The 12,200-nt window shown below is 40.8% G+C and overlaps 1 protein-coding gene across 1 annotated transcript; it reads right to left on the bottom strand.

Annotated features, from left to right (window-relative positions):
• Positions 1 to 2,081: 2,081 nt before the first annotated feature.
• On the bottom strand, positions 2,082 to 10,237 carry LOC122109218 (olfactory receptor 6Y1). The gene is made up of 3 exons (XM_042681473.1): positions 10,163 to 10,237; positions 4,877 to 4,948; positions 2,082 to 3,035 (listed from the first exon to the last, which is right to left on the bottom strand). The coding sequence occupies exons 1-3, from the start codon at positions 10,235 to 10,237 to the stop codon at positions 2,082 to 2,084; spliced, it is 1,101 nt and encodes a 366-aa protein (XP_042537407.1).
• Positions 10,238 to 12,200: the final 1,963 nt, after the last annotated feature.

Below are 12,200 nucleotides of genomic sequence, written 5' to 3'. Positions count from 1 at the left end.
TCAAGGCTAGCACTCTACTGCTTGAGCCACAGTACCACTTCTGCCTTTTTCTGAGAAGTTCATTGGAGATAAGAGTCTCACAGGCTTCTCTGTCCAGGCAGGCTTTAAAGTATGATCCTCAGATCTTAGCCTCCTGAATAGCTAGGAATATAGGCACAAGCCACCAGCACCTGGCTTTTAATATTTGTTAGTTACTGTGTGAATGTCCTAAGGTTGTTGTTAAAAAGCGCCAAACCACAGATGGCTTAAAAACAATAGAACATTACTGCTTCAGTATTTCAGATAGAAGTCAGAAAGCAAAGGGTGGGGAAGGAGACACACTTCAGGGGAGAACTCCTTTTTGCTTCTTCTTTCCGGGTTTACCTTCAATATTTCTCATTCCTTGGTTGGTGTTTGTGTAATAACCAGTAGTAGTAACCAGCAACCAGTAGCTTGTCTGTCACTCCCATGTCACATTACATTACCTTCCCTCTGTAGTAATGTCGGGAGCCAAAAGTTGAGTCTCTCAACATAATAGGCTTGACTATCTCACTGGAACATCTTGAGGCTGTTTACAGAATCTGACCTTTTCACCCTGCCCTAAGCAAACACCCTGCAGCTGCTAAAGACCGACCACCTTTTCACCTTGCCCTAAGCAAACATCCTACAGCTGCTTCGGCCAATGAAAAAGCTTCCTTAACGGCCAATGAAAAAGCTTCCAAGCATATAAATACCCCTGTGTGAAAAATAAAAATTTGCAGCTTGATCAGAACCCTTGTCTTGCTGTCATTCTTCGTGTCTCTTGTCCCTTCATTCCTTCTAGCTTAGGTTCACTGCCCTTGCTGACGTCCTGCGGGTCCGGACATAGAATCTATGCCTGTGTACAAATTTCTTTTCTCTATGATTCAATTCCAGTTGTGTTGGGCCGTTCCTTATGACTTCATTTAGTTTGAACTCTATTGTCAAAATCCTGCTTCCAAGTAAGGCCTCATTCTGAGCTGTTATTGGGGATTGTAACTCCTGTGCATTTTCTGTTATAGAACACAATTCAACACATAACAGCTACATAAACAAGTTGTGTTAATCTGCCTCTGTTCTTAATTTATTTTCCACTGAGTGATCAATGTTTGAGGTATATATGAGGTATCTTTTCTTTTTCTAATTCCGTTCCTGGGGCTTGACCTCAGGGCCTGAGTGCTGTCCCCGTTCCTTTCTCAAGGCTAGCGCTCTACTACTTGAGCCACAGAGCCATTTCTGGCCTTTTCTGAGTAGTTTATTGGAGATAAGAGACTCATGGACTTCCTGTCTGGCCTAGCTTTGAATCATGATCCTTAGATCTCAGCCTCCTGAGTAGCTAGAATTACAGGCATGAACCATTGTCACTTGGCTTGAAGTATCTTTAATATCTAAGAATATTATATCATCCCCCCCTGGGGGGGTGGGGGGAGAGGATGGGAAGGGATGGGAAGGGGAAACAAAGGAGGAGGCTACAATGCTTGATAAGAAATGTACTCATTATCTTGCCCATGTAATTGTAACCCCTCTGTACAGTATTGTCACAATAAAAAAGAATGTTATATCATTATATAGATTAGAAATCTTTTGTTATTACATATTTTATCTATTTTTTAATCCTTAACAAATAATTTTATTTTTTTTCTCTTGCTATACCAAGAGAAACAAAGTTTTACAACACCTTTTCCTAACCACACAGCTGAAAAGACAGTTTTAGTCTGTACAAGTTTATCCTGTCTGGAATGTGTCTTACGTTGTATGAATTATCTCCCTCTCATCCCTGTCCTTTCTTCCCTCCAGTCGTTTTCAGTCACCATCTTCATTTCAGAAATGGTTAAAATTTGTCTCTTGACCTGGTATAGGAGAGGCTACTTATGAGGAATTGCGGTCCTTTTACATGTGTGCATGTGAGCATGCGCCTACACATGCATGTGGGCACAAACACACGTACACACACACAGAGGCAGACGAGCAGTGTTAAAGGTGCTGGAGGATGGTGAACAGAGAAAGACAAGGAGAGGGAGAAAGTGCGTGGTAGCCCACCTCCCCAGCCAGGCCTGAAGAGATTAGATACACTCTTTAACTGCTCACATGCCCTCTTCCCTGGCCCCTCTTCCTCCGCAAAGCACTGTCTTTTGGAGGGCCGCCTTTACTTCCCGGTTCCTCAGACAGTAAATGATGGGGTTTAACAGCGGAACGAGGACCGTGTAGAGAAGAGACACCACTTTGTTAGAGCTGTAGGCGTACATGAGCTTGGGGCGGGCGTAGGTGAAGAGAGTCGTGGAATAGAAGAGGGCCACCACGGCCAGGTGAGAGGCGCAGGTGGAGAAGGCCTTTTGGCGGCCCTGGGCAGAAGGGATCTTGAGGATGGTGGCGAGAATGGTGATGTAAGATGTCACCACCACACAGAGGGCCAGGAAGAAGTCCACCAGCTCCGCCTGGGAAGAGTCCTGGCAGGAGACATTGAGGAGTGGAGAGATATCACAGAAGTAGTGGTTGATGCGAGGGGTGCCGCAGTAGAGGAGTCGGGCGATGAAAACCATCTTAACCATGGCCGTCAGCAGCCCGCAGAGCCAGCATCCCCCCGCCAGCGCCCCGCAGAGCTGGTTGGTCATGATGACCGGGTAGCGGAGGGGATTGCAGATGGCCACGTAGCGGTCGAAAGCCATGACCGCAAGGAGGATGTACTCGGTGCAGACGAAGGTCACGAAGAAGTACAGCTGAGTCATGCAGCCGCAGAAGGAGATGCTCTTGTCCTGGCGGAGGAAGTCTGCCAGCATCTTGGGACTGATGACGGTGACATACCACATCTCCAGGAAGGAGAGATGGCTCAGGAAGAAGTACATGGGCTTGTGCAGCTGCCCGTCGCTGCGGATGGCCAGGATGATGAGAAGGTTCTCCAGCAGGGTCAGCAGGTAGGTTGCCAGGAACACAGAGAAGAGGAGGAACTGGAAGGCTGGTCTTGTTGGAAATCCCAGCAGAATGAAATGTGTCGTTGAGGTGAGGTTACCGACCTCCAGAGCCTTGGGGATGACGGCTGGCTGTGGGCACAGACAGAGTGAGTTCCTTCCATGTTCCCAGTACTAGACTAGGGGTGAATATATTGAAAGCCTGACACCCACAATTCATCATCAGAGGTGCCTTTCTGCCTTTCTACCTTTACTTTTCCCCCTCCTCTTGCATCATGAGAACCAAGACATTTGAGCCAAGATGAACTTCAGAGAAATTATATTTTTATTAAAAAATTAGTTCAAGACAAGTAACTTGTTCAAAGTCACACAGTGGAGAAATTAAGATCTCTTGATTCCTCAGTTTTCTGCTGAATTAATTTACTATCGTGGGGTTTAAGATTGCTCCCTCTCTCCTCCCTCTCCGTTGCTGACAAGAAATCCTCCTGTATTAGATGCAAAAAGATGACAGGAGACCCAATTTGTCATCTTCTAGATGTAACTTTTGTGATTCTGGAGTTGCTGTGAGGCCACACACATTTATAACATAGAGAAAATTCATTTATCTGTTTTTATCTGAAAGGGTTATAAAGGTTGAGTGAGGCAATTATTGAACACACCTACAAGATGAACACAAAACATGTATGATACAAATACTCAACAGCTTCTCAGAGAATGAAACTGACTGAATAATTTGAAGAATTTCCTTTGGCTCAATGCTCTGTACAGATTGCTTCATGAAATGCTTTAAAATATCTTTTGGATGAATGTCCAAGAAGGATACTGTAAAGCTACATTCACAGTCATCTTCACTGGATCACTATTCCCTAGAGCCAAGGTATGGAACCAGCCCAGATGCCTCTCAATGGAAGTATGGATCAAAAAAATGTGGTATATATACACAATGGAATTTTATTCATTCATTAGAAAGATTATTACATCATTTGCAAAGAAATAGATCTAGAAAATTATGTTAGATGAAGTCAGGCATAGAGAGACAAAGGACACACGTTATCTCTCAGATAAGGCAGCTAGAACTAATTTATAACTGCACAAATGAACACATACAGGGTTGTATGCAAGTGTACTCAAATGTATTAACCAAAGTAAGGCATTTGTAGAGGAGAATTTAAACATTCACAGTCCAATGAATTAGATAGCAGGAAACAAGCACTTGAATGATGTGTGAGGAAGAGGTTAAGGGAAGTGGGTAAATGAATGAAGAGAGGAATAGGGAGAGAGTACAATCATAATATTCAGTGCCTATCTTATGAAACTAGGCAAACAGGGGAAGGGATGGGTTGGAAGGAATGGGAAGGAATGGTGAAAGTAGTAACATTGATACAGATATATTTATAAATGGATTTGTTGAGTGTTAACTACATTGTACAGCTACATAAAGATAATAAAAATAAAAGCTTTAAAAAGTTTAATTAAAGCGTGCTTCTCTATTGCGTCACTGTCTGCAATACGAGTTACTCTGTTTCTAAGATGAAGATGGATGAGCCGCATTCACATATTGTAAACATCAAATGGGCTTTAGAATTTAAATTAAGCTCCTCTAGGTATTTGCTACCTTTCAAAGCCATTCTCCTTGTCCCCACTTTGTACCTCCTCCCTCAAAAGAATATACACTCTCCCTTCCACAGTGCGCAGGGACAGCCACAGCCCCAAACAGCAGAATAAAAAATGATGCAGACTGGTTATTAACAAGAAAAGGAGCAAGTGACTGTCAGACTTTTCCAAGAGTGTTAGATTAAAGAACTCATAATTCAGGTGAAAGCAATACCAGGAAAAGGCAAAAATCCTTCCTGCTACTCTTCTGCAATCATGCCCAATAATTCACCAAAATATGTGGCCTCTTTCAGGGGTTTGCTGAAAGTCATTCTAGAATGTCCTAGCCATTAAACTGCCAGTCCTTCTCTATGTCTTACTGCATGATTTCTCCTCTGCTCTTCCCCAGAGCTAAAGTCATTCTCATTTTCCACTTCTCGATGGTCTGATTTCTGGGGCAGGAATATGTAATCCAATCAGAGGACCAGGGAATGGCTAATTTTTTTTCTTATTTTAAAAGAAAATGGTGAAAAGATGAAAAAACTGAAAACTTTCTGCTCTCCTTTCCACACTTGGATCTTAGCCTTAGAATTCTAGAGAAAGCTACCATAATCACTTCCTCATGATCTATGATTAGAGAAGAGAACAGACACAGATAAACAAGCGAGGGAAAAATTAAAACATAGCAAATTTAACAATTGTTTTCTGTTGAAATATAGTTTTACACACACACACACACACACACACACACACACACACACACACACACACACACACACCTTAATCTTAATCACCACAGCCTAATATTCACTAATGAAAAAGTAGGGCAGTAGAAAATCCAACCAAGGCAAGGTTTATCAATCTTCCTTCTTTTTCTTTTTCTTTTTATTCTGATTCATTTTAATTTCTGAATTTGAGTCCCTACAATCTGTCTTTTTTTGGTTTGTTTTTGGTGCTTAACTCAGAGCTAGGGCACTATCCTTAAACTTTCTTACTCAAAGCTGGAGCTTTACCACTTCAGCCATAGCTCTACTTCTTCTGGCTTTTTGGCAGTTAATTGGAAAAGTCTCATGGACTTTTCTGCCAGAGCTGGCTTTGAACCCTGATCCTCAAGTCTCAACCTCCTTAGTAGCTAAGATTACAGGTGTGGGTTATAGGTACCCATCTTTGAAGTCTGTTTTTAGCTATTTTAGCCCAGTCTCCATTCTGGTTCTCTTTTTACTGTATCTTTCACAAACAGATTAACATATCTCTCTCCTCTGAGGAAAGACATGGCACTAAATATTTCAGAGGCACGGAAATAGGATACAATCTTGAGATCTGTATTCTTGGACTCAGTGCCTGAATGTATTTTTACGATTTATTGAGGTACAGGATTATACTTTAATGTTTCCTCTTCCTGGAGCCATCTCCAGGGGCTCCTCAAAGAACTCTAGCGTGAAGCTACAGATCTAAGAATGACTCTAGGAAATAGTGCAATATTGTTTTCAGCACCCAAACTGAAAGTCATTCTCAAAGTACATGCTTCAAAATCATGATTGATTAAAAAAAAAGCATTCTGTTTAATTTTCAGAGTTATAATTAGCAAATAAACTGGGAATATTTTCAGTGAAACTATGCAATCATTAATCCTTTCCTCTCATCTAACAGATGTAGGAATGAATGCGGATACAGATCACAGGTGTTTTAGCACAAAACTAAGGGGACAAAAAGAAAAAGGAACCATAGAATATTAGACTGAGTCATCTCACCTAATATTTTTATCATTTGCACAAGGAATTTAGTTTTGAGACTTTTCGTAGTCAAGTAAAACAGACAAAGAAGTGAGGCAGATCACTTTTTTATTTCTCTAAGTTATCTAGTTAAGTACATGCACATCATGTTCATATAATCATATGCATATCATTTCTGTGTTTTGATACATGGGGACATGGATAAATAAGCTACTAAGAGTCACTGGTCATGTGGATATAGTAAGGGGGTGTGTAAGTTCATAATCTCCAGGGTTCGATCGTCTGAGTCATGTCCTAGGAGTACTCAAGACTGTTGGGACAGCCCATCTGTCAGGTGTGTGAGGAAGAAAATAAAATGAGCCTCTAACAGGCAACAGCCTTCCCTCCTGTGGACATGCTTAGGACCTAGGTCCTGCGGAGCCTGTGAGGAATGAATGTCTGTCTGTACCTTCCATGACAGACGCCAGGAAAGCACATCTGCGCCTCACCTGGTTATTACAGCTGACCTCCACAACCAGGGATTCAGATAAGACAAATATCAGGGTGCCCGATTGACCCAGGGGTATTTAATATTTATTATTTATCCGAAGGCCACACCGTCCATTGCACAATAGAATTAACATAGAATACTCTAGTCAAACTTACTGCTTTTCACCTAGGAGACAAAAGAGGATGATCTATGAGTTAAATATAAATTTTAAAAATCTGAGCCTTAAATTGTACCTTAGAAAATGGTTTAAGCGGTACTCTGAATGAAAGTGAAAGCTCTAAGGAGTGAAGGATTAAAGTACCAAAAATGGGAGTCAAGATTCTGAGAAAGATTCCAGGACCACAATATCATTCCACACGTGTATGAAAATACAAAGGGAAAACAATTTAAAAAGTATCTTAAAAAATGTGTGGAGGGTGGGAATGTAGGAGGAATATATTGGATGGATATGGTCAAAGTGCATTGTTTGTATGTGTGGAAATTTAATAGTAAAATCACTTTATTCACTAAATAAAAGAAACTGTAACTTAAAATAGTGTTACAAAATCAATGGTATCTTAATTTAAGCTTCTTTTATAGCTAGATAAAAGAATCCTAGAATGATGAAGTGATTTCCCCCACATTAAATATCTATATTGACAGAGTAGTCATATTAGTTTCTTGCAAGTTTTAATCTCTATTTTTGCACAGAATTCAAGTTAATTCCCTCTATATCCTAATTCATGTTAGCTTAAGAAGTACAAATCAGTCAGGCATTGGTTGCGCACGCCTGCAATCCTAAATACTCAGAAGCTGCGATTTGAGGATTGTGGTTCAAAGCCAGCCCAGGCAGGATAGTCCATGAGACTTATCTCCAAGTTAATATCTGGAAGTAGATCTGTGGTTCAAGTGGTAGAGTGCCAGCTTTGAGCAAGAAAGCTCAGGAATAGCACCTAGGCCCTGAGTTTAGGTCTCAGCACCAGCACAAAAGAAAAGGTAAATCACCTTAATTTGGAGCTTTATTTCAACAGAATTATTAATGCGATCCTTACATTATAGTTTTTCTTTAAAAAGATGTAATTCATTGACTTTCACAATTGATAGTACATCTGATAGTATAATTACAAATTACACACACACACACATACACACACACATGCACACCCACATATACACACATCACTTAAAAATAGTAAAGGGTTTTCTTCTGGTGGCTCATGCCTACTTAAGGGGCTGAACTATGGAGAATCATGGTTTGATGCCAGCCCAGATAGAGAAGTCTGTGTGACTCAATCTCAAAACAACCAACACAAACCTTGACTGGAAGTATCGGTCAAATAGCAGAGTACTAGCTATGAGCAAAAGAGCTGAATGAAAGGTCTTACACACACACACACACACACACACACACACACACACACACACACACACACACACCACACCCCCCCCCCCACACACACACATCATACACACACAGAGTGTCTTGGAGCTGCAGGGCAGGGAACCTGACAGGTCATAAGACTTAAATCTCCTATGGATTTGTCAGTGTCCAACACATAGACTGAAGCATTTACTTAATCTTTGTCTGATTCTTTGTAGGGACAGAAAACTAAGTATCTGTGAATATAAACCTTACAAAAATAAACCTCCGTTTAGGAAGCTTCCTCTTGGGAAATCCAGTGCTTCCACATCTTTGAGTTCATGTGCTGTTTTCAAGTATTGTGTGAAGTCCCACTGAGTTCTCAGAAGATCCCAGCTTGCAGTGTTTGAAGTCAGTGATGGGGTCGACTCGTCCTCCACTTTCCCTATCACCTCCTACCTTATCAGGTCATTTCTTTGAAGCCTCTCAGTTCGATATGTTGTATGAGTGGGGTAATTCTTACGTGATCTAAGTTTAACGGGAACATTTCATGAGGAACAAAATCAGAATGCTATGATAAACACATGCAGGATGTAAAGCTTGATTTATTTTTCTGAAAACACAGAAAAGGAATAGCATCCCGCCCTGAGCCTTCCATGGAAAAAAAAACCGAGAGTCTTTCCCTCTGATTTCCCAGGAGGGTGGAGATGGGCTTCCTCACAGCTCATTAGTGGAGAGGCGAGGACAATGGCAGGTCTGTGGAAGGATCTGCTTTTTTATATTTGTAGGGAAAAGAGAGGAAAGGAAACATCATTATGCAGTCCAAGTGCTCCTGACAACGGAGGTGTTTATAAAATTGTCAGGTCAGGTGTGTGGAACATGCTCTAGGCAATCTTTGGTCTGCAAAGTCAGTCACAGGTCATGTGAAACGTGACCGAATAATGATTTGTACTCAACCTAGTCTTTTTAGATTTCATCGGTCTCATAGGAACAGCTATGTTTCAGGGCTGTATCCACAACGAACCCTAAGTTGGTGTCTGGATAGAATAACTAGCTTCATGCAGTAAACTTCTCTATACCTCAGTTTCTACTGTTACCTGGATTTAAAAACTATAGGGCAAAAAGATCTATATTCAATACCCCCCATTTCTCTATACCATTCATAGTTTCTCAAACCATAGCAAATGTTTGAAATATTTTTCTTTCCATCAAAGGCAAAATGACATAGTTTTCTTTTGAGCATTATTATGCAGTGTTTCTCAGGATTTCTAGTTGAGGATAAATGGGATCACATAGTGCATTAAATAATCAATACAATGGGAAAAAAGATCTTTCCTTCTCTCTCTTTGGTATTATGAATAGTTATGAACTTGTCTTTTATCTTTTTAGGAGTCATAAACCATCAAAACGTTTACAACCAACAACCCGTTTGCCAGCTATGGTCCATATTTGACACAAACCTGGCACACATCCTCACAGACCCACACTCTGCAGCATTTTCTGTCATACATTCTATCTGTTTTTGCCTCCACGTTCTTTTTGTAGCCTTCATCAGAATAGCCTTGGAGAAGTGGTGCTGTGGCTCAAGTGGTAGAGTGCTTGCCTGGAGTTGAAGAGCTCAGGGACAGTGCCCAGACCCAGAGTTCAAGCCCCATGACTGAAAAAACAACAGCAACAACAACCAGAATAGCCTTGGATTCTGTACTTTGCAAGGTCAAGAGTCATCTTTAGGTGAATGAACCACTAGGCAGTTCTCAGAGTCATGGGTCTATGTATCTAGAGTTTGCTCTCATGGTAGAATCTTAACAAGCCAGGTAACACCTAGGGATCTCTCACACTTTCATGTGCTGAAAAAAGTTCTATTGAATTAAAATCATTTTTCTATGCGCTAAGTTCCCTCTCTTCATATATACTTTGTTGTACTATTTCTTACCACAGGCTAAACAAAGACAAAGCATTTTCTAAAATCTGTGAAACACAAATCCTGAGGAATAATGCCAGTAAAAATGACTTCTAATTATTCTCTGCTTCAAGATGGCAGTTTAAAGCAGGATGAATTATTCTTTTGTAAATATCTGAAGGTTCTTTTTGTCCCTCAACTCACCATTTTTTTCAGAGCTACAACTCCATTCCTAGCCTTGTTGTAGAGATCCAGCTTGTCCTGAAGAGAGGAAGTCATAACAGTGGAGATGACAATGGGTCTCAGCCTACAGAGTTGCTGGACAGGTCTGGTACATGTCTCTGCTAAGCTTGAGGAAGACACCAAACAGAGCTATTTGTGCTTCTTCTGTCTCCCTCCAAGTGACTGGAGGAGCACAAGCCAACTCCTTCCCGCCCACAGGGGACCTTTGAAGATATATAGCCTTCAGCTTTTCTAGGACTTGTGGGTATCCTGGGAGGATAGGGGAAAAGTAAGTGGGTGAAATGGGACCTTAAGGCACAAAGGAGAACCTTAGTCGTACTACTGGTATATGGTTCTGACTTCCTGAACAGACTCAGTGAAGGGGAGAGAGGGTTAACACTCTATAGGTTTAATCCAGACTCCTAATATAGAGAAGGAAATAGCGATACATGCAGTTAAATATCATGTCATGCAAAAGAGTTTGCTGCTTTCAAGTTGGAAAAACATTGAGCTAAATAGCTTCTCATCTAACACTGTGATGAATATACCACTTACCCACCAACTTTTCTAAGTATTATGCTTTCCATCTTTAAAAGATACTAACACCAAACCAAAAGTTGGGGAGCTATAGTTCCTAGCTTTGGATCCTGGTCCAGTCATCTACTTACATGACCTGAAGCAGTATTTTTATTAATTGGAGAAGTGGAATTTGATTATCTTGGGTTATGTGTTATGGTGTGCCAACCTGTGTATGTAAAGGTGTTTACTTGCTACATAAGTGAAAACTTTTACTTGTGATTACTTGTAGGTTGTCTAGTAAAATAGAAGGTATTCAGAAAAGTTTTTTTCTTTTTTGCTGCCAAAGTGATATACAGAGGGGTCACAGTTTCGTAAGTAAGGTAATAGGTACATTTCTTGTTACACTTCTTACCCCTTCCCTCATTTTTCTCATCCGTTCCTCCCCCCACCCCCACCCCCAAAGTTGTACAGATCCTTTCCAACATATCACCTTATGTATATCACTGTTGCATTGGTTCTTTGTCTTACCATTCTGTTGTTCCCCTTCCCTTCCCTAATTCAAATAAACATATGCACAATACCAGGGTCCCAAAATCAAACACAGTGACAACAGGGGATATACCATAGAGGGAAACAAAAGAAACAAAAAAATAACAGTACCTTAAAATAACAACAACAAAGAGAAACTTGTTGTGTCTATGTCTTGGACTTCATTTCACTTAACGTCATCTTATATGGTCATATGTACATAGCTATTGAATAATCAGAAAAGTTTAATTTCTAATTTCCTGAGAAATATACTTGCTGATGCACATAAGAGTTCTCAGGGCTGGGAAGATGGCTCAGTGGTAGAGCACTTGCCTTGCATGCTTGAGGCCCTGGGTTCGATTCCTCAGCACCACATAAGCAGAAAAAAAAAAAAGCCGGAAGTGGCGCTGTGGCTCAAATGGTAGAGTGCTAGCCTTGAGCTGAAGAGTGAGGGACAGCATCCAGGCCCAGAGTTCAGGCCCCACAACCGGACCCCCCCAAAAAAGAAGAGTTCTCAGTATTTTAAACATTTCTGACATACTTTAATTAAAATAATGGAACCATTTCTGATTAAGCAGCTTGTGGTAACTGGCTTTTCCACCAAGTATGTTTCGTTATCATTCTAGTCTTCATTTTAACTAAAGATGGTACTTATGGTATGGGACTTCTATATTTTTCTTTATTAGTGCATAAATTGTGTCATCATGACTCTCTTCATGACTTTTTCCACATGTATGCTTTTGTTCCTATGTATCCTATTACTCTTCTTGCTCCCGTTTCTCCTCTCTTTTCCCTTTCTCTTCTATTACACCCCTAGTAGTCTCTCTTTATCTTCCATGCCCTTCTTTCCCCGCCCTGAGATTCCACTTATAAGACAGAGCATGTGATACTTGTTTTGGGGTGGCTGATTTATTTCACCTAAAATGATAATCCCTAATTGCACCCATTGTCCACATAATTTCATTCTGTATGG

This window comes from Dipodomys spectabilis, unplaced genomic scaffold, assembly GCF_019054845.1.
Source record: "Dipodomys spectabilis isolate Male_0828 unplaced genomic scaffold, ASM1905484v1 ptg000069l, whole genome shotgun sequence".
Classification (NCBI taxonomy): Eukaryota; Metazoa; Chordata; class Mammalia; order Rodentia; family Heteromyidae; genus Dipodomys; species Dipodomys spectabilis.
Note: the sequence above shows the minus strand (reverse complement) of the source record. Positions and strands in the feature narration are given on the sequence as shown.